This window comes from Scyliorhinus canicula, chromosome 21 (genome assembly GCF_902713615.1).
Source record: "Scyliorhinus canicula chromosome 21, sScyCan1.1, whole genome shotgun sequence".
Lineage (NCBI taxonomy): Eukaryota > Metazoa > Chordata > Chondrichthyes > Carcharhiniformes > Scyliorhinidae > Scyliorhinus > Scyliorhinus canicula.
This window is the reverse complement of record NC_052166.1, coordinates 43,768,775-43,792,180: the sequence shown is the minus strand read 5'-3', so window position 1 is coordinate 43,792,180 and position 23,406 is coordinate 43,768,775. Positions and strand designations below refer to the sequence as shown.

Sequence of the window (23,406 nt, the reverse complement as noted above, 5' to 3'; positions counted from 1 at the left end):
GCAATCCGGCTTAGTGCTTTGGAAATAAAGACTAATGTTGATGAAGTTAAGCCACTCTGTTTCTGATTGCCTCGGTAGGCAGTTACACTGTCAAAACTAAACTTTAGACCAGATTGTTAGTGGAGAAAGTTTAGTACAAAAGACTGACAGCTAACCTACCCCAAATGAAGAGGGACAGCAGAATCAGCTCAGCAGAAAACTGAAAATGGGATGAAGTTCTCTCTACTTCCATGGTTACTGAAGCATGCAGCCTAGAGATTCTGTGTAAAACTAATTGTAACAGCTCCCACGGCCATCTGCCTCTCCAGCATGTCCTTCGAAATCTGCCTACGAACTGATGAAAAGAACATCACAGGCACTCCATGCTCTGTCACTTCTGTGCACACCAATGATGCTCTGCCCTGTCCAGTTCCACAAGCTTAACTCAACCCGTAGGAGCATGTTGTAATATATGGTCTGGAGTTCTGAACAGGACTGGGTGTGGATCAACTGTGCCTGGGTCAATGATTCCCCCAACAGTTGAATTTCTCAAGTGCTCTTGGAGGTTTTAGTCACAAGACATTTTCAAAGTATATGTTTTCCAAGTGCCTGCCGATCCATGAATCTACAGAATTATTTAATTTAACAGTTTGCTTATAATCCAACCCGCTGATTAACTAAACTACAGAAAGACGTTCATATAATTTCAAAAGTGCATGCTTCAAAGGGTATTTTACAGAAAGATATTGCCTCAAGGATACCAACTAATTCTGTAATATACTGAGTATTGAAACTGATGGCTTAATATAGTGTAGTCGGATCATGAATCTAAACATTATTCAAGGCTATCTTCATCAACTTCCTTTTATTGTCAGTAAAATGTATAAAAATTTTTATTTTTATAAAATAAGCAGCTCTGTTTGTTTTGTATTTCTTTTCTTAATAAATTCTCAAATATATATTTTAGAAAGTCATCGTATGTTTTGATTGCACTGTACTTGTGGGAGCTTTTATATTTTACAGCTAGATTTCTAGTACTGAAGTGCTAGTGCTGGGATCAGCACTGGCCAAAGGGTCAGATCAACGTATTTGATCTTGATCTTGCCTTGGAATTAGTTGGAAATAGGGAATGCCATACCTACTAGTAATTGTATTGGTTGAGATTTTTGTTCTTAATAATTATACATGAGTTGCTGTGTTGGGGAGGCAATTTGTTCCGGTGAATCCTGAACTGTTTTCCCATGAAAATACATTATTGGTATTTGTCTCATTTTGGCAGTGTGTGACTTCTGTGTTGCACAGTGACGAATGTGTTCCTGAAAATTGTGTTCACTAAAAGTGGCAATGCAGTTCGATAAGATAGTCAAGAAGATGTACGATGTGCTTGACTTCATCGGTTGGGGCATTGAGTATAAACATTGGCAAGTCATGCTGCAGCTGTACAGTACCTTATTTGGGACACATTTGGAATATTGTGTACAATTCTGGTCACCTCACCTACCAGAAGGATGTGGATTCTTTAGAGAAAGTACAGAAGAGGTTTTAAAGGATGTTGCCTAGTCTGGAGGGTATTAACTATGAGGAGAGGTTGGATAAACTCACATTGTTTTCACTAGAACGAAGGAGGTTGAGGTTTACAAAATTATGAGTGGCGTGGACAGTGTGGATAGTCAGAAGCTTTTTCCCAGCATGAAAAGTCAATTACCAGGGGACATAGGATTAAGGTGCGAGGGGGAAAGTTTAGGGGAGATGTGCGAGGCAGGTTTTTTGCACAGAGGGGGCAGCACAGTGGCAGGGGGTGACATGGTGGCATAGTGGTTAGCACTACTGCCTTAAAGCACCAGGGACCAGAGTTTGATTCCATGTTGGGGCGACTGTGTGGAGTTTGCTCATTCTTCCCATGTCTGCATGGATTTCCTCCGGTTTCCTCCCACAGTCTAAAGATGTGCAGGTTAGGTGGATTGACCATGCTAAATTGTCCCTAGGTGGGTTACGTGGGTAGGGTGGGGGATTGGGCCTAGGTAGGGTGCTCTTTCAGAGACTCGGTGCAGAATCGATGGGCCGAATGACCTCCTTGTGCACTGTCGGGATTCTATGACTCTGTGAATGCCTGGAATACGCTGCGACGCTGCCGGGGGAGGTGGTGGAAGCAGACATGATAGCAGCATTTATGAGGCATCTTGATGAACACATGAATAGGATGGGAACAGATGGGTACGAAGTCCAGAAGGTTTTAGTTTAGACAGGCATTATGAACAGTGCAGGCTTGGAGGGCCAAAGGGCCTGTTCCTGTGCTGTAATGGTCTTTGTTCTTCTTTGTGCTGAGTTGCCTAGTATGTGTGCGTTAATGTGTTGTGCAATGACAAGTTGAAGGAGATCAAAACCCCATTGGGGAAGTTATTATTTTCACTATGTTACCTTATTTTCTCGAAAATGATGGTGAAAATTTGTTATCATGTGCTCAAGCACTTAGTACTTACATTGGCCACCACAGCTGCCATAAATATTTGTTTTGCTACTCAATTTAAATTTGTTTCTGCTCATTCAATAAACTGCTAATTGGTAATGTCACATTAGTGAACTCTGAATGTAGTGAAACTTCCCACATAGTGAAATGCTCTCACGGCATAGAGGGAATGTAAATACTCGATAAAAACACGTGTACCCAAAAACCAGCACCCCTGGCAATGCAGCACTCCTTCAGTGCTGCAATAAAATGTCAGTTCAAAAAATAATTGGGTACTCTCAATTTAAAAAACAAAAAATGTCAGTTCAGGTGACAAACTCTAATCCTCAAATTGGGCTTGAAGCCAGAAGCAAGAATCCTATCACTGATTAAAATTTTCACTAAATTAATGAACTGTTAAGTGTATCCTATTTTGCACCAAACAGAAATCGACGGTCTTTGCCGCCATATGTCCAGCTTTCCAGAGGGAGAAATGTCTTTACGTATGAAATGCTTTAGTCATTGGAAACAGCTGAGGCAAAGGCCATTGTATTTTTTAAGGGAAAATAAATACGTAAAACTGAAGATTGTACAGAGGAATACAAGAGAGTAAGGCAATGGTATTTTGGCTTGCTGTTGCAGCGAGCTGTGTCGGCACAAGCCACTCTGGAGTTCTGGAGTTCTCTGGCTAGCTATTATCCCACTGTTGAACTGTAGAAAGGACATGGGTATAACTGGGTCAAATTATTATGATGTATTTATTTACATAATCTCATTGAAACACATCATACCATGTGAAACACATTCAGCCCTCTCAATGTGCAGAAAACTCAAAACAAACAACGGTGGATATAAATGATCTGAACACAGCCACCTTTTAATGTAATAAACATAGAAAATTGTGATGAATATAAGAGAGGGTTCTATATTATACTTCATTGCAATGTTATTAAAAACTCTGGTTTAAAATATATATAGGCAATATGTTTCCTAATGTTTTAATTAAGAAGTCATAAAAAGTAAGGGCATTATTAATTTAACCAACGTTTGATATAGAGACCTAATAGAATAGTGTTTTGATTACAGGAGATTCCCTGGAGTGTAGATAATTTATGAAGGAGTGGTGTTTACTCCGAGCTAAGCAGGGCATAGAATTTATTAGGATACTAATAATGTAATTAATGGGAGGAGCAGTTTTGCCAAATGCTATTAGGTTGAACAGAAGTGCACTGGATCTGCTCTTGAAAGGAACTCTCTCCATAGGTCTGCACAGCTGTTTTGTTAACTTTATTTGTAAGTGGCATTTGAACTGTATTATGTTACTTAATTGGAATTAATGGCAAGTATAGATAGTATGTTCACATTTTTCTTTCATTTAAGAACTGTTTAACTGTTACTTATAAAGCTATTTCTTTGTTGTTAATGTGGTTCAATCTGTCTTTACATTAACGTCTGTTTTAACATAAAAGATATCTATTGGTCAGAGTCATCACTCCTGGGGTGAAGAATCCTTTCCTAACACTTATGCAAATTGAAAAATTGTTTGGTTTTCTCATCTGGTATCCGAACAAAGGTTGAGGTCTGGTTCAGTATCCTAACCAAACAAAATACTCAAAAGCCTAATTAGAAAAAGGAAATGCTGGAAATACTTAATACTGAAACGTTGGGTGGGATTTTCCAGTCCCATCACTGTCAACAGGGTTTCCCACTGTTTGCGCCTCCTGCTGCTGGGGAACCCACGGTGGAGGGGCACCGTCAGTGGGAACATCTAGAAAAACCCATCCATTAACTGTGTTTCTCTCTCCACAGATGGTGCTTGACCTGATAAGTATTTCCAGTATTTTTCCATTTTTATGTTGAAAATACAATTTGATACTCCATCATTAATGCGCCAATTGTTCAATTCCCTATATCCAATATTCTGCCTGAAGATTGATCGTGGTAATCCAAACAAATTTCAAAATTCACAGATTTAACCATGTTTGTGAAAACTACTGGAAATCTTCAATCTGTAATTTTCAATATTCAGACTGTTATTAATCAAATTTTTCTCAAGAAATATCTTTCTTTTTCCATAATAAAAATTGATCTTAGCCATTTTTGCACCATTTACAGCTCTCACTGGAAAACCACTCCTTTAATAAACCTCTACTCCAGAGCGGGATGATCACTGTCCTCACACAACAGAAATGATCATTAGTGGTGGGAAAGCATTGACTTTACTGCTGCATTTGGGCCCTATTGAACAGGCTTTTGTTAATTCTCCTAATGCGTGCCCTTTTGGCTTGGTGTCTACCTTTGTTTGATTACACCCCTGTGAAACACCTGGAGCCATTTTTTCCATATTAATGGCTTCATTTAAAAATGTGTTTATTTGATGTTGTAATTTGCTGATCAAGTCAAGATTGATTCAGTTTACAGTCCTATTAATAAAGACCAGAATTTTACGCTCCCCCCCCACCCCTGGCGGGATCTGAGGCAATGGGGCCAATGTAAAAATGCATGGAGAGTATTCCCTCTGGGCTACCATCCGCCCCAACCTGGTAGCGATTTTACTGGGATGGGCAGGGCAGAACCGCAGAGGGGAAGCTCGCCCTTTCTCCAATTAAAGCCTTTCAGTGACCACTTAAAGGCCGTTTCCCGCCCTGCCTCAATATTTAAGAGGCTGAGGGTAATACCCTCAAGGGTAATTCCCAAGCCTAATACCCTCAAGCAGATGACAGCTCAGGGGGAGAAAATGCATAAATGAAGATAGTTAGATCTCGGCGGCAAGTTGGGGGCGCCTGCAACAGAAGCCTCCTTCTGACTGGGGGTGCCCTCCCCTTAAGGCCAGGCAACCTATGGACTACCTTCCTCCACTCCCCCCCAAAGCCCCCAAAGACTATTTCCTGAGACCCCTATCATTTCCACAGTGGCCCCTCAGGCATTCCTTACCCTCCCCGCCCTGGGACCCATGCTATTTACCTTATCCTCCAGTTTCCAGGACTTAATGCCAGGAAACTCCCTGCAGTACCTCTTCCGGCCATTGTAGCGCTGTGCCATAAGTTCGTAAGATATAGGAGAAGAATTACATCATTCGGCTCATTGAGTCTGCTCCATCGTTCTATCATGGCTGATATGTTCCACATCTGCTACCTACAATATTACAAGCCAAGAGCTGGATTGCAAAATCAGCCAGAGCATCTCCTCCCTAGAACACATGACTTAGAAGCAGGAGTAGGCAATTTAGCTTCCCGAGCCTAACACCCTCAATGTGATCATGGCTGATCCCATCCTGGCCTCAACTCCACCGTCCTTCGCGCTCTCCATAACCCTTCAACCCATTACCAATTATAAATATGTCTAACTCCTCCTTAAATCTAATCACTGTCCCTACATCCACCACACTCTGGGATAGCGAATTCCACAGATTCACAACCCTTTGGGAGAAGTAGTTTTTCCTGAAGTCTGTTTTAAATTTGCGGCCTCTTATTCTAAGATTATGACCTCTCATTTTAGAATGCCCCACAAGAGGAAGCATCAGCTCCACATTTACTTTATTCATGCCTTTTAGCATCTTGCATACCTCAGTTAGATCTCCCCTCATTCTTCTAAACTCTCGAGAGTGTCGGCCTAAACTGTTCAATCTCTCCTCACACGACAAACCCCTCTGGAATCAATCTAGTGAACCTCCTCTGAACTGAAGAGAGTGGAGAGCCAATCTGTTGGTCGGTGACTCTCTCAGGCGGGACGTCCTCCTGAGTGAGGAGCAGAAGCCCAGCCTTATGTCAATCAATGCCCCAAGCCCCTGACATGCTGATAATTCAGGCCAAAGGTATACTACAGTTCTGCAGAGGATATAATTCGTTAAAATTTGACTTCAATGGAAAAGAAGGCAAACGAGTGCCAAATTTCTATCAACTGCATTACAACAGTATAAATGAGATAAAATGACTTCCAAAGTATGTTTAATTTAACAGTGGGCCCATAAGGGGCAGCTCTCTGACAAATTACCTGTGTTGATATAATTAACGAGCGAGCTTTATCCTTCAAGCTTCATAGAAAGGCCCATTGACTTCATTAAAAATTAATGCATTTGGGAAGTATTTTCTCTGTTTGTCAAGTGATGCTGAATGGCTCATTTCACATGAAAGCATATCACTATATCGTGAAACTAACTCTGCATCATTCATGCATGACATTATCCCAGCAAAAAAAAATGACACGAATTTTTTAAAAATCCAACTCGTATAAAGATTTTTGTTTTTTAATCGCTTATTGTCACGAGTAGGCTTCAATGAAGTTACCGTGAAAAGCCCCTAGTCGCTACATTCCGGCGCCTGTTCGGGAAGGCCAGTACGGGAATTAGAATTGGCTTCAGCGCTCTGTCTGCTATTGCTGGAGATACATGCTTTAAACATACTTTGGAAGTCATTTTATCTAATTTATACGGTTGTAACACAGTTGATAGCAATTTGGCACTCGTTTGGTACTTCTTCTTTTCCATTAAAGGCAAATTTTAACGAGTTATATCCTCTGCAGAACTATAGTATACCTTTGGCCTGAATTATCAGCATGTCAGGGGCTTGGGGCATTGATTGACATAAGTGCGAAACGTCACATTATCATAGGATTTGGTGGGTGAGCTGGGTTACTGAAAATGTTAAGTAATTATTGCTAATTCAAGTATCCAGCTCTGTACCTCCTTGCAGTCCGGCTTCAGAAAAAATCATCAGCCATTCTTTATTTGCCACAGGAGGTAAAAGCTGGAATAAGATCACCGAGGTTGAATTCTGGTGCTGGAGATTATGACTGGCGGATCCAGAATCCAACTGCACACATCCGTATCGGGTCACTGAATGCTCTCTATGCTGAGGTTTGGAAAAGCCCGTCACAGGTTGTATGGAAGAGAAAGCTTCATCTCAGGACGCACAAGATCTTAGATGCTCAAAGCCGAAAGCAAACGTGGTGACAAGCTTCACACTGCACTGGCTCCCACAGAGCTCAGTTTGGTCTTGTGGCTACATGCTGTGGATTGATCATGGTATAAGGTGTATACTTCCCTCTGCAAAGCAACTATTATTTGATTTTGGCATTCCTAAGTCAATCATATTTTGGATTAGCCTCCATTGAAATTGTGTTAAAAAAATATGCCTGGCAAACATCATTTTGCTTTGGGCAAGGAGAAAAGCTTGAAAATCATTTTTGTCGTAGCCATGTCAAATGGAAAAGGAAGATATTCTTGACCTGTTTGTGTCGTTTTGTGCTTCAAAAGCGAATAACAGATTCGTTAAACCTTTAAGATCAAAATACATCACGTACAGTTGACCGACTGGTGTTAAGTAATTATTTAAAGGGTGGAAACTTTCAACGTATGAAACGAAAAGTTGATTTTCTTGTATTTCTCCTCACAGATTTTTCTTTATTCAAGCAGATTGCAGAAACAATTAGCGGGGGATCTTTTCTCTTTGAACATCTCAAACCAACTGTAAATCCATCCACTTTAAAATCTATTATTGGTCACCATCCGATTATTCAAGCTATGCCAGAACAAGTTGCTTTCCAGATAAGGAACATTTTTTGTTGAGTTTGTGAGCTGCAAAAACAACCACGCAGGAATGCCTGACTAACCTGTACAGAGCTAGGCCAAGAAAGGTTTGTGTTTTTTTCTACAATTGCACATCAATTTCTTTTATTTTTCTCACATTTGCTATCTCTACTTAGAATTAGAGGCTTTCCCATGTCTCATCACACATGAGGCTAACAGAGCAGATGCTTGTGTCTGTTTCCAGGTCGCTAGATGGTCGGCAGAGGCTGTAATTTGAGGGCCGCCATTCCACATTAAACATGGCTGACTAGTAGGGCGCGATTCTCCACCCCCCACGATGGGTCGGAGAATAGCGGGAGGGCCTTCCCGACATTTTTCCTGACCTCCCGCTATTCTCCCCCCCCCCCCCCCCCCCCACGGCCGCCCCCAACACGAATCGCTGCTCGCCGTTTTTTTACGGCGAGCAGCGATTCTCCCCTAGCCGATGGGCCGATTTCCCAGGCCTTTACGCCCGTTTTCACGAACACCAACGTTCGTGAAAACGGCCGCAAAGTGCCGTTCTGGGGAACCATGGCACCGATTGGCACGGCCGCACCACGGCCGTGCCAAGGGTGTCATGGGCCCGCGATCAGTGGGCAGCGGGTCCGAACCCCGCGCACTCTTTGTTCCTCCGCCGCCCCGCTGGATCAGTCCGCGGGGCGGCTGAGGGGCATAACGGCCCGCGCATGCGCGGGTTTCACGCATATGCGTGATGACATCATCCGCGCATGCGTGGATTGGAGCCATCCAATCCGCGCATGCGCAGCTGACGTCATCGTGAGCGTCAGCCGCCGTTAACTTTGGCACGCGGGCTTAGCGAAGTTCGCTAAGCCTGCGATGCCGAGGTTCACGGGGCCCCGCTGCTAGCCCCGACCGGAGAGCAGAATCGGGTCCTGGGAGGGGGCGCGGAGGCTGCCGTGAAACACGGCTGGTTTCACGGCAGCCTTCACGACTCTCCGCATTTGCGGAGAATCGCGCCCGTAGTCTCTCACACTCACAGCACCTGCCACAGGTATAATAATCTTTATTAGTGTCACAAGTAGGCTTACCTTAACAATGCAATGAAGTTACTGTGAAAATTCCTTAGTCGCCACATTCCGGCGCCTGTTCGGGTACACAGAGGGAGAATTTTGAATGTCCAATTCACCTAATGGCATCTCTTGTGGGAGGAAACTGGAGCCCCCGGAGGAACCCCACACAGACACAGGGCGAACCTGCAGACTCCGCACAGATAGTGACCCAAGCCGGGAATCGAACCTGGGAGCCTGGCGCTGTGAAGCAACACTGCTAACCACTGTGCTATCATGCCACCCTATTGGTAGGATGTGCAAATCAACAATCAACCGGTTTGGGCATGTTATGAATTAACATTCCATGGCCATCAGGTTCTGGAGTGGGAGTTTAATTGGAGCTTTTGGCATTCTGAGCTTCTAAATACCAATAATTTTTCTCTCCCTCGCTCTCTCTCTCCCACAATATAAACTATGCTTTGAAAACTACTTTCAAAAATCTCATAAAAATGGAACACATGGCATCTGAAAATATAGATTTGTTTTGCTAGGGTCTCCTAAAATCCTGCATTTCAGTTTTTGTTAGCCTTAAACTGGCTTCTGAGTTTAAAATTAAATTACTTAGAACCTTGGCTACAGTTCTGAATCACTAGGACTGAAGAGATGAGAGAGAGCAAACATTTTTGTGTGCTTTCTTCAGAGAAACCCTACAGTGCGGAAGGATGCCTTTTGACCCATCTCGTCTGCACCGACCCTCTGAAAGAGCACTCTACCCACAGGCCCACTCCCCTGCCCCATCCACCTAACTCCACCTAACCTTTGGACACTAAGGGGAAATTTAGCATGGTCAATCCACCTAGCCTGCAGATCTTTGGACTATGGGAGGAAACTGGAGCAACCGCAGGAAACCCAGGCAGACACGGGGAGAATGTGCAAACTCCACACAGTTAGTCACCCAAGGCCGGAATTGAAGTCTTGCCTCACAGAAGTTAAAACTGTAGATTGTAGTACAGTTTATAATAACCATGCACACCCAAACCACTACATCAACAAATCAGTGGATATGATAAAATTAGGAGAGATAATCATGAGTATTGCTGGAAAAGGAGACATTCTTTCGAAGCTTTTCATCTTGCACCCATCAGAATAGACACAAGAATGCCAAATTTCAACAACAATTTATACTGAATGAAGAGGGGTATTGATTGGTTGCAAAGTAGGCTCTGATTGGTCAAGACATTGTCATGGCAAATGCAGAAGTGAGTTATTGTCCTCCACACTTGTGTAATGTCTGGTCATATTCCTTTTGCCTGCAGGTGACAGGCCCCATACACAGTAACATATGTAGTTTCTTGCGAGCCTGAATGATGATCTTAAATTAGTTGTTAGTGTGACTTTTAGCACAACTCAGGAGTGCTTAGCAAATACTACCAAATTACGGTCAGTACTTTGCCTATTGAGAACAGCCAAAGGGAGGTGCTGTTTGATATGATCCACCTGTCATTGGGATGAATGACCTGCGTATCCTTAATCACCCTGGCACTGAAATTCATATACCACATTATCAACGTGTGCGGCAGGCAGAATTAACTTTTGACTTGGCATCAGCATCTTGTTAATGGAAAACACCACTCATATTGCCATCCCACAACAGTTGAAAAACAGCCCGCTTTATCTGTTGTTCTTGAGATATTTTACCATTCCAGGGTAACCAGAGGTTGATTGGATGTTTTTCAGGTCTGAAAGTGGTGGTAATAGCCCCCATTTCTGAGTGTGTGTGATACACAGCAAGTAATGATTTGGGTGGTAGTGGTTAGCACTGCTGCCTCACGGCGCCGAGGACCCGGGTTCAATCTGGACCTAAGTCACTGTCCATGTGGAGTTTGCACACTCTTCCCATGTTTGCGTGGGTCCCACTCCCACAACCCAAAGATGTGCAGGGTAGGTAGATTCGCCACGCTAAATTGCCCCTTCATTGGAAAAAAAAATGAATTGGGTACTTTAAATTAATGAAAAAAAAGGTAATGATTTGAATGGAGCCTTGTGCGCAGTGTTGGCATCCCTATTGCTGGGCCAGAAGCACCAGGCTTGAGTCCAACACCAGCACTGGTGTCACGGAAGGAGCATTCAACACCGTCCAATGGGCCGATAATCAGCTCAGGAATCCTGCCACCACACCCCCCCCCCCCCCCCCCCCCCCCAACTATCCCTCAAAGGATAAAAAAGTGTGTGGGTGTGAAGATACACTAAAAAATAATCCGCACAGTGTAGATTACAAGATTGCTTTGATGTGCTCTATTTTAGCATCATACTTACACTGAGAAAATGGCTCAGTTCCTATTTGTGAGATTGCCAATAAGGCCAATCTTGTACCATGTGGAGCTGTAGCAATCTCAACGTGTTTATTGACCAGTAAAGATAGGCATGCAGTAGTCGTAGAGATCCCATTGTTGGATTTCTCAACTAGCAGATCAAGGAAAGGGAGCTTGTTAGACTGAATTTGAGCACAGAATAGAGCCTATTAAGAGCTGACCCTCGAGGGGGACCCATGACAACACCATCTATTTGGGCATACGTAGTATCGTCAAATCTGAATTCAACTGGAGGAGCTGCTAAGTTCATAAATTCAATTAATACAGATTCAGAACATGGCAGCACCTCTAGATTGTCATGATACACTGACATGACATAAATGACTATGGCTTCCTTGAGCATCACATTAGTTAAGAGACTCACAATGTCGAACGAGCACATAGACACGGTCATTGCTGGCGATACGCATATTGTCTCCACGGAAGGGAAGAAATCCTTCACTATATATGGAACATCCATTCAACATTGGTTGTAGAAACTCACTCAACTATTTGACCAGTTCATACTGTGCAGAGCCAGTGATAGACAAGATAAGACATAACGGGACATCACTTTTTTTGAGAGATAATCTAATTTCAGCAAATACTGAATAGTTGTTACTTGAAATAGTTTTAGAAATACCACAGGCAGCAGATACCATCCGCCCCCGGTAACTTTTATCCTCCTGTACTTGCCAGTACATTTATGAAGAGAAGTATTTAGTCCGCTACCATACGGTTCATCCTGCTTCCAAGTAACAGAGACTTTTGTGCACTTTACGACTGATAGCATGCAAGACTTCTGATCACTCACTGTGAATTCTGAACAGAAGGGATCTAAGTTACAACCTACTGCACTCAATACCAATCCCAGTACCGGTTCATTCATCATACTGCCCAATTACTTACTCGTAAACATCATATAGCATGTACGGCACTCAAGCACAACCTGTCCTAACCCGATTCATTTAGAAGTTAAAATATTATTCATTAATGGGTAAATTATAATCAGCAATTTTCATTTGAGAGTGTATCCATAGGAAGGGCAAAAGTGAGAAAAATAAGATAAACTGATTTGCAGTTGTGAAGAAAAATAAATCTTCCCTGTTCTCCAATGACTGACTGAAATGTAATCCAAATCTTCACCATCAATCATAGCATTAGTTTCAGGTCACAGAAGATCTTTTAACATACTGGAGCATAATTGATCTTTGACCGCTGCTGTGAGGCCCTCTCACCTTCCGACAAGGGATTGTTACGAGGATCTGCTTCTTAAAAAAAAATACAATTCCTAATTCTCTTTTTTCTGGCTGGATTTTTTAAAAAACGATAATACTGAGTTTTACAAGCGGGATTGGCTGAGTAGGATCAGTCGATAATGGACTGCTAACCAGACAAAATGTACAACTTACATTCCACAAAAGTGGGATAAAAGGGACCCAGACCCACTCCCCTGAGGAGCGTGAAAGATCCCATAAAAATTGTTTTAGCAAGCCAGAGATCACAAAAGAGAGCAGATACTGTACTGAAAAGCTGCCGGAAGATACTGATCTCCCTCTAAAGCATTCCGCCCAGATTTGCAAAGTAGCCATCCTGAGAATTGAAATCCACTGCAAACTATGATCTTTTGGGAGTAAAATATGGAAATCTGCTCCATATATCTATGCCCAGGAAGACAACAGACAAAACGGCCACACGTGGAATGACTGCATCATGACCAGCCAAAGGATGCTTAACCATTCACCCCGTTTCATTGTTTATTTTCTTCACAAACTGTAAAACATCCTTTAGCCTATCTTCTTAATCTACCATCTGTAGTAATGTGTGTGTGGACCCAGGGGATCTGTGTGACATATAGGAAACATAGGAACAGGAATATTCAGCCCCTCCAGCCTGTCCCGCCTTTCAATGAGATCATGGCTGATCTGTGATGGGCAGCATGGTGGCACTGTTGCCTACGGCGCTGAGGACCTGGGTTCGAATCCTGGCCCTGGGTCACTGTCCGTGTGGAGTTTGCAAATTCTCCCCGTGTCTGCGTGGGTTTTGCCCCCACAACCCAAAAGATGTGCAGGGTAGGTGGATTGGCCACACTAAATTGCCCCTTAATTGGAAAAAATAATTGGGTACGCTAAATTTATATTTTTTTTAAATGGCTGATCTGTGCCTGCCTTTGGCCCATGCCCCTTAATATATTTGCTTAACAGAAATCTATCTCGGACTTAAAATTAGCAACTGATCTAGCTTCAACTGCTGCATGTGTGGGAGAGAGTTCCAAACCTCTACCAGCCTTTGAGTGAAGACGTGCTTCCTAACATCTCTCCTGAATGATTTAGCCCTAATTTTGTTCAGCCCTGATATTTGACTATACCCATTAGTTTTGAATTTCCAACCAATGGAAATAGTTTGTCTTTATCTACCCTTTCAATATCTTGAATAATTTGATCAGATCACCACTTAACCTTCGAAGTTATAGCAAAAACAGGTCTAATTTGTGTAATCTCTCATCATAACTCAACCCCTGTAATACAGGCATCACTTTTGTAAACCTGCGGTGCACTCCCTCCAAGGGCAATGTATCCTTCCTAAGGTATGGTGCCCAGAAATGCTCTCAGTACTCCAAGTGATGTCTAACCAAGGTTTTGTATAGCTGCAGCATTACGCGGGTCTTTATATTCCAGTCCTCTAGGTATAAAAGCTAGCATTCCATTAGCCTTTTTGATTATTGTTTATACTTGTTCCTGGCATTTTATGGACCTATTCACCTGAACCCTCAAGTCTCTTTGGACATTCACTCTACCTAACCTCTTCCCATTCACTGTACCGAGCCTCTTTCCATTCACTGTACCTAACCTCTTTCCATTCACTGTACCGAGCCTCTTTCCATTCACTGTACCTAACCTCTTTCCATTCACTGTACCTAGCCTCTTCCCATTCACTGTACCTAACCTCTTTCCATTCACTGTACCGAGCCTCTTTCCATTCACTGCACCTAACCTCTTTCCATTCACTGTACCTAGCCTCTTTCCATTCACTGTACCTAACCTCTTTCCATTCACTGTACCGAGCCTCTTTCCATTCACTGTACCGAGCCTCTTTCCATTCACTGTACCGAGCCTCTTTCCATTCACTGTACCGAGCCTCTTTCCATTCACTGTACCGAGCCTCTTTCCATTCACTGTACCTAACCTCTTTCCATTCACTGTACCTAGACTCTTTCCATTCACTGTACCTAACCTCTTCCCATTCACTGTACCGAGCCTCTTTCCATTCACTGTACCGAGCCTCTTTCCATTCACTCTACCTAGCCTCTTTCCATTCACTGTACCGAGCCTCTTTCCATTCACTGTACCGAGCCTCTTTCCATTCACTGTACCTAACCTCTTTCCATTCACTGTACCTAACCTCTTTCCATTCACTGTACCGAGCCTCTTTCCATTCACTGTACTCAGCCTCTTTCCATTCACTGTACCTAGCCTCTTTCCATTCACTCTACCTAGCCTCTTTCCATTCACTGTACCCAGCCTCTTTCCATTCACTGTACCTAACCTCTTTCCATTCACTGTACCGAGCCTCTTTCCATTCACTGTACCGAGCCTCTTTCCATTCACTGTACCCAGCCTCTTTCCATTCACTGTACCTAGCCTCTTTCCATTCACTCTACCTCGCCTCTTTCCAGTCACTGTACCGAACCTCTTTCCATTCACTGTACCTAGCCTCTTTCCATTCACTGTACCTAGCCTCTTTCCATTCACTGTACCGAGCCTCTTTCCATTCACTGTACCTAACCTCTTTCCATTCACTGTACCTAGCCTCATTCCATTCACTGTACCTAGCCTCATTCCATTCACTGTACCTAACCTCTTTCCATTCACTGTACCTAGCCTCATTCCATTCACTGTACCTAGCCTCTTTCCATTCACTGTACTGAGCCTCTTTCCATTCACTGTACCTAGCCTCTTTCCATTCACTGTACCGAGCCTCTTTCCATTCACTGTACCGAACCTCTTTCCATTCACTGTACCTAACCTCTTTCCATTCGCTGTACCTAACCTCTTTCCATTCACTGTACCCAGCCTCTTTCCATTCACTGTACCGAACCTCTTTCCATTCACTGTACCGAGCCTCTTTCCATTCACTGTACCTAGCCTCTTTCCATTCACTCTACCTAGCCTCTTTCCATTCACTGTACCGAGCCTCTTTCCATTCACTGTACCTAGCCTCTTTCCATTCACTCTACCTAGCCTCTTTCCATTCACTGTACCTAGCCTCTTTCCATTCACTGTACCTAACCTCTTTCCATTCACTGTACTGAGCCTCTTTCCATTCACTGTACCGAGCCTCTTTCCATTCACTGTACCGAGCCTCTTTCCATTCACTGTACCGAGCCTCTTTCCATTCACTGTACCGAGCCTCTTTCCATTCACTCTACCTCGCCTCTTTCCAGTCACTGTACCGAACCTCTTTCCATTCACTGTACCTAACCTCTTTCCATTCACTCTACCTAGCCTCTTTCCATTCACTGTACCCAGCCTCTTTCCATTCACTGTACCGAGCCTCTTTCCAGTCACTGTACCTAGCCTCATTCCATTCACTGTACCGAGCCTCTTTCCATTCACTGTACCTAACCTCTTTCCATTCACTGTACCTAGCCTCTTTCCATTCACTGTACCCAGCCTCTTTCCATTCACTGTACCTAGCCTCTTTCCATTCACTGTACTGAGCCTCTTTCCATTCACTGTACCTAGCCTCTTTCCATTCACTGTACCGAGCCTCTTTCCATTCACTGTACCTAACCTCTTTCCATTCACTGTACCTAGCCTCTTTCCATTCACTGTACCGAGCCTCTTTCCATTCACTGTACCGAACCTCTTTCCATTCACTGTACCTAACCTCTTTCCATTCACTGTACCTAGCCTCTTTCCATTCACTGTACCTAGCCTCTTTCCATTCACTGTACCGAACCTCTTTCCATTCACTGTACCTAACCTCTTTCCATTCACTGTACCCAGCCTCTTTCCATTCACTGTACCGAACCTCTTTCCATTCACTGTACCGAGCCTCTTTCCATTCACTGTACCTAGCCTCTTTCCATTCACTGTACCGAGCCTCTTTCCATTCACTGTACCGAACCTCTTTCCATTCACTGTACCGAGCCTCTTTCCATTCACTGTACCTAGCTTCTTTCCATTCACTGCACCTAACCTCTTTCCATTCACTGTACCGAGCCTCTTTCCATTCACTGCACCTAACCTCTTTCCATTCACTGTACCGAGCCTCTTTCCATTCACTGTACCTAACCTCTTTCCATTCACTGTACCGAACCTCTTTCCATTCACTGTACCTAACCTCTTTCCATTCACTGTACCTAACCTCTTTCCATTCACTGTACCCAGCCTCTTTCCATTCACTGTACCGAACCTCTTTCCATTCACTGTACCGAGCCTCTTTCCATTCACTGTACCTAGCCTCTTTCCATTCACTCTACCTAGCCTCTTTCCATTCACTGTACCGAGCCTCTTTCCATTCACTGTACCTAGCCTCTTTCCATTCACTCTACCTAGCCTCTTTCCATTCACTGTACCTAGCCTCTTTCCATTCACTGTACCTAACCTCTTTCCATTCACTGTACTGAGCCTCTTTCCATTCACTGTACCGAGCCTCTTTCCATTCACTCTACCTCGCCTCTTTCCAGTCACTGTACCGAACCTCTTTCCATTCACTGTACCGAGCCTCTTTCCATTCACTCTACCTCGCCTCTTTCCAGTCACTGTACCGAACCTCTTTCCATTCACTGTACCTAACCTCTTTCCATTCACTCTACCTAGCCTCTTTCCATTCACTGTACCCAGCCTCTTTCCATTCACTGTACCGAGCCTCTTTCCAGTCACTGTACCTAGCCTCATTCCATTCACTGTACCTAGCCTCTTTCCATTCACTGTACCGAGCCTCTTTCCATTCACTGTACCTAACCTCTTTCCATTCACTGTACCTAGCCTCTTTCCATTCACTGTACCCAGCCTCTTTCCATTCACTGTACCTATCCTCTTTCCATTCACTGTACTGAGCCTCTTTCCATTCACTGTACCTAGCCTCTTTCCATTCACTGTACCGAGCCTCTTTCCATTCACTGTACCTAACCTCTTTCCATTCACTGTACCTAGCCTCTTTCCATTCACTGTACCGAGCCTCTTTCCATTCACTGTACCGAACCTCTTTCCATTCACTGTACCTAACCTCTTTCCATTCACTGTACCTAGCCTCTTTCCATTCACTGTACCTAGCCTCTTTCCATTCACTGTACCGAACCTCTTTCCATTCACTGTACCTAACCTCTTTCCATTCACTGTACCCAGCCTCTTTCCATTCACTGTACCGAACCTCTTTCCATTCACTGTACCGAGCCTCTTTCCATTCACTGTACCTAGCCTCTTTCCATTCACTGTACCGAGCCTCTTTCCATTCACTGTACCGAACCTCTTTCCATTCACTGTACCGAGCCTCTTTCCATTCACTGTACCTAGCCTCTTTCCATTCACTGCACCTAACCTCTTTCCATTCACTGTACCGAGCCTCTTTCCATTCACTGCACCTAACCTCTTTCCATTCACTGTACCGAGCCTCTTTCCATTCACTGTACCGAGCCTCTTTCCATTCACTGCACCTAACCTCTTTCCATTCACTGTACCGAGCCTCTTTCCATTCACTGTACCGAGCCTCTTTCCATTCACTGCACCTAACCTCTTTCCATTCACTGTACCGAGCCTCTTTCCATTCACTGCACCGAGCCTCTTTCCATTCACTGTACCGAGCCTCTTTCCATTCACTGTACCTTGCCTCTTTCCATTCACTGTACCTAGCCTCTTTCCAGTCACTGTACCTAGCCTCTTTCCATTCACTGTACCTAACCTCTTTCCATTCACTGTACCGAGCCTCTTTCCATTCACTGTACCCAACCTCTTTCCATTCACTGTACCTAGCCTCTTTCCATTCACTGTACCTAACCTCTTTCCATTCACTCTACCTAACCTCTTTCCATTCACTGTACCGAGCCTCTTTCCATTCACTGTACCGAGCCTCTTTCCATTCACTGTACTGAGCCTCTTTCCATTCACTGTACCGAACCTCTTTCCATTCACTGTACCGAGCCTCTTTCCATTCACTGTACCTAACCTCTTTCCATTCACTGTACCTAACCTCTTTCCATTCACTGTACCTAGCCTCTTTCCATTCACTGTACCTAACCTCTTTCCATTCACTGTACCGAGCATCATTCCATTCACTGTACCCAGCCTCTTTCCATTCACTGTACCTAACCTCTTTCCATTCACTCCACCTAACCTCTTTCCATTCACTGTACCTAGCCTCTTTCCATTCACTGTACCTAACCTCTTTCCATTCACTCCACCTAACCTCTTTCCATTCACTGTACCGAGCCTCTTTCCATTCACTGTACCGAACCTCATTCCATTCACTGTACCGAGCCTCTTTCCATTCACTCTACCTAACCTCTTTCCATTCACTGTACCGAGCCTCTTTCCATTCACTGTACCGAGCCTCTTTCCATTCACTGTACTCAGCCTCTTTCCATTCACTGTACCGAACCTCTTTCCATTCACTGTATCTAGCCTCTTTCCATTCACTGTACCTAACCTCTTTCCATTCACTGTACCTAGCCTCTTTCCATTCACTGTACCTAGCCTCTTTCCATTCACTGTACCTAGCCTCTTTCCATTCACTGTACCTAACCTCTTTCCATTCACTGTACCTAGCCTCTTTCCATTCACTGTACCTAGCCTCTTTCCATTCACTGTACCTAGCCTCTTTCCATTCACTGTACCTAACCTCTTTCCATTCACTGTACCTAACCTCTTTCCATTCACTGTACCTAGCCTCTTTCCATTCACTGTACCTAGCCTCTTTCCATTCACTGTACCTAGCCTCTTTCCATTCACTGTACTGAGCCTCTTTCCATTCACTGTACCTAACCTCTTTCCATTCACTGTACCTAACCTCTTTCCATTCACTGTACCGAGCCTCTTTCCATTCACTGTACCGAACCTCTTTCCATTCACTGTACCTAGCCTCTTTCCATTCACTGTACCTAGCCTCTTTCCATTCACTGTACCTAACCTCTTTCCATTCACTGTACCTAACCTCTTTCCATTCACTGTACCGAGCCTCTTTCCATTCACTGTACCTAGCCTCTTTCCATTCACTGTACTCAGCCTCTTTCCATTCACTGTACCTAACCTCTTCCCATTCACTGTACCCAGCCTCTTTCCATTCACTGTACCTAACCTCTTTCCATTCACTGTACCTAGCCTCTTTCCATTCACTGTACCTAGCCTCTTTCCATTCACTGTACCTAGCCTCTTTCCATTCACTGTACTGAGCCTCTTTCCATTCACTGTACCGAGCCTCTTTCCATTCACTGTACCTAGCCTCTTTCCATTCACTGTACCTAGCCTCTTTCCATTCACTGTACCTAGCCTCTTTCCATTCACTGTACCGAGCCTCTTTCCATTCACTCTACCGAGCCTCTTTCCATTCACTGTACCTAGCCTCTTTCCATTCACTGTACCTAGCCTCTTTCCATTCACTGTACCTAGCCTCTTTCCATTCACTGTACCTAACCTCTTTCCATTCACTGTACCGAGCCTCTTTCCATTCACTGTACCTAACCTCTTTCCATTCACTGTACCTAACCTCTTTCCATTCACTGTACCGAGCCTCTTTCCATTCACTGTACCTAACCTCATTCCATTCACTGTACCGAGCCTCTTTCCATTCACTCTACCTAACCTCTTTCCATTCACTGTACCTAACCTCTTTCCATTCACTGTACCCAGCCTCTTTCCATTCACTGTACCGAGCCTCTTTCCATTCACTGTACCTAGCCTCTTTCCATTCACTGTACCGAGCCTCTTTCCATTCACTGTACCTAACCTCTTTCCATTCACTGTACCTAGCCTCTTTCCATTCACTGTACCTAGCCTCTTTCCATTCACTGTACCGAGCCTCTTTCCATTCACTGTACCTAGCCTCTTTCCATTCACTGTACCGAGCCTCTTTCCATTCACTGTACCTAGTCTCTTTCCATTCACTGTACCGAGCCTCTTTCCATTCACTGTACCTAGCCTCTTTCCATTCACTGTACCTAACCTCTTTCCATTCACTGTACCGAGCCTCTTTCCATTCACTGTACCTAACCTCTTTCCATTCACTGTACCTAGCCTCTTTCCATTCACTGTACCTAACCTCTTTCCATTCACTGTACCTAACCTCTTTCCATTCACTGTACCGAGCCTCTTTCCATTCACTGTACCTAACCTCTTTCCATTCACTGTACCTAACCTCTTTCCATTCACTGTACCTAGCCTCTTTCCATTCACTGTACCTAACCTCTTTCCATTCACTGTACCGAGCCTCTTTCCATTCACTGTACCTAGCCTCTTTCCATTCACTGTACCTAACCTCTTTCCATTCACTGTACCTAGCCTCTTTCCATTCACTGTACCTAGCCTCTTTCCATTCACTGTACCTAGCCTCTTTCCATTTGGAAAGTACTCTGTTCTATCCTTTCCTATTCCAAAATGGATAATTTCACACTTGCTTACATTAAATTCCATCTGCTATAATTTTTCCCATTCACCAAATATATCAATAAACCAGCCCTCACATATAAAGTATGAGGTTGAGCTGAGTTGGCTGGACAGCTGGTTTATGATGCAGAGCGATGCCAACAATGTGCGTGTAATTCCCATAGCAGCTAAGGTTTTTCATAAAGGCCCACCTCAACCTTGCCCCTCACCTGAGGTGTGGTGATTCTCAGGTTAAATCACCACCAGTCAGCTCTCTCCCTCAAAGAGGAAAGCAGCCTATGGTCACTGGGACTTTGGCGACTTTACTTATTTATACAAAGTATACAAATGCACACAAAGTTCACACACATATACAAAGTACACAAACATGCACAGTTCTCACACACAAATAGATCACAGAGTGGTGGGTGAAGCAAGTGCCTTCCCTCGTTACAAAATGACTGAGTTTCTGAGGGGTCGGGATGGGGTTAGGACAGAATGAGATGATGTGTGCGTTTTTCTGATTAAGTGAGACTTTCTGTTTTACATTCCGGAATGCTCTGAGAAGTGGGTCGTTCAAAGTATCCTGTTAATTTGTGACCATTCTTGTTTGGTAAGAATCCATTTCTTATTGAGTATTTGGTTAGTTTTTGTATTTGTTCTTGGGATGTAAGTGTCGCTGGTAAGGCTAGCTTTTATTGTCCATCCCTAATTCTCCTTGAAAGGTGATGGTGAGGGCGGCAGGGTTGTTCAGTGGTTAGCACTGCTATCTCAAGCCGCTGAGGACCCGGGTCACTGGCCGTGTGGAGTTTGCATATTCTCTCCGTGTCTGCATGGGTCTCACCCCCACAACCCAAAGGTGTGCAGGGTAAGTGGATTGGCCATGCTAAATTGCCCCTTAATTGGAAAGATTTAATAAAAAGAAAAGGTGGTGGTGAGCAACTTTCCTGAACCACTATAGTGGTTTAATACAACTTAATGCCTTGCTAGGCCATTCCAGAGGGCTGTTCAAAGTCCATCCCTGTGGGCCTGGTTTCATTTGCAGGCCAAACCAGGTAAAGATGGCAGATTTTCATGCTCTAAGGTAATCTTTAATATTCATCTTTTTAGCTCTCCATCTTGAATTAGCATTCTCCCATTGTAAATGTGTAAATACCTGTATGTGAATGGAGTGTTGGCATTTATAGCTAAAGGAATTGAATATAATGGTAAGGATGGTCACTAGATTGATTCCAGAGACGAGAGGTTTATTGTATGAAGAGAGGTTGAGCAGTTTAGGCCTATTCTCTCCACAGTTTGGAAGAATGAGGGGAAGAGCAAATTGAGGTATATAAGATGATAAAAGGTATGGATGAAGTAGACATGGAGAGGATGCTTCCTCTTGTGGAACAAGAGGCCATAGTCTCAGGATAAGGGGTAGCAAATTTTAAACAGAGATGAGGAGAAGTTATTTCTCCCAAAGGGGTGTGAATCTGTGGAATTCGCTACCCCAGAATACGGTAGATGCTGGGACAGTGAGTAAATTCAAGGAGGAGTTAGACAGATTTTTAATTAGTAATGGGTTGAAGGATTACGGAGAATGGGCAGGACGATGGAGTTGAGGCCATGATGAGATGGTATTGAACAGCGGAGCAGATTCAAGAAGCTAAATTGCCTACTCTTGCTCCTAGTTCTTATGTTCTAAGAAAGAACTGCTCTGTCTAATTCCAGCTTCCAGCTCTTCGTCTGTAGATAACAGAATTCAAGCACCAATCTGTGTTCTCGATTAATAAGGGGATTTTTTCATTAATAAAAGGATCAGGGGTTATGGGGAGAAGGCAGGAGAATGGGGATGAGGAACGTGTCAGCCATGATTGAATGGCGCAGCAGACCTGATGGGCCAAATGGCCTAATTCTGCTCCTATATCATATGGTCTTATTGTCTGATAATTACCCATAATTATCTCAGTGTATTACACAAGGTTTCAGCTTTCTCGCTTTCATTATTCTTGATACAGCATGAGTTGCATCTCACTCTTTTGCTCTCCCTTTCTCTTCCTCGAGGCGAGGCGATCTCCAAGCAAATGCTTATGATCACCTCTGCCCATGCAAACATATAACGACAATCCATATGTACTGATGTGTTTGAATATCACAATTGTAAATGCTGTCATCATGATCTATTGTATTATGTGTGAAATGTATGGAAAAAAATAAATTTACTCCTTTAAAGGACATTGTACATGTATGGCTGGTGGTGCTGTCTCTTTGAAAATCCCTGGACCGTATTGGTTAAAACCAGCAAAGATGGTTGCCTCTAACAATCATGACTGAAGCTAGTTACAGAGGACTAGATTGTCGGTCTATCCTCTCAAACAATTAACGAGATAGGGCAGGAGATAACGTAAATGAGACAAAGAAACAGAGAATGTGAAATCAGATGAAAAGTAAATCCTTAGCTAATTGAATAACATAAAGGTAATAACAGTCTGAT

General features: G+C 43.7%; 1 protein-coding gene across 1 annotated transcript in view; it reads right to left on the bottom strand.

Moving 5' to 3' along the window:
• LOC119955556 (protein crumbs homolog 1-like) overlaps nucleotides 1-445 on the bottom strand; it is a 213,211-nt gene extending 212,766 nt beyond the window's left edge. Inside the window, exon 1 of the mRNA XM_038781848.1 lies at nucleotides 160-445. Coding sequence (XP_038637776.1) covers nucleotides 160-232 — 73 coding nt within the window. The 5' untranslated portion in view covers nucleotides 233-445. The remainder of the gene's footprint in view (nucleotides 1-159) is intronic.
• Between the last annotated feature and the right edge of the window lie 22,961 nt (nucleotides 446-23,406).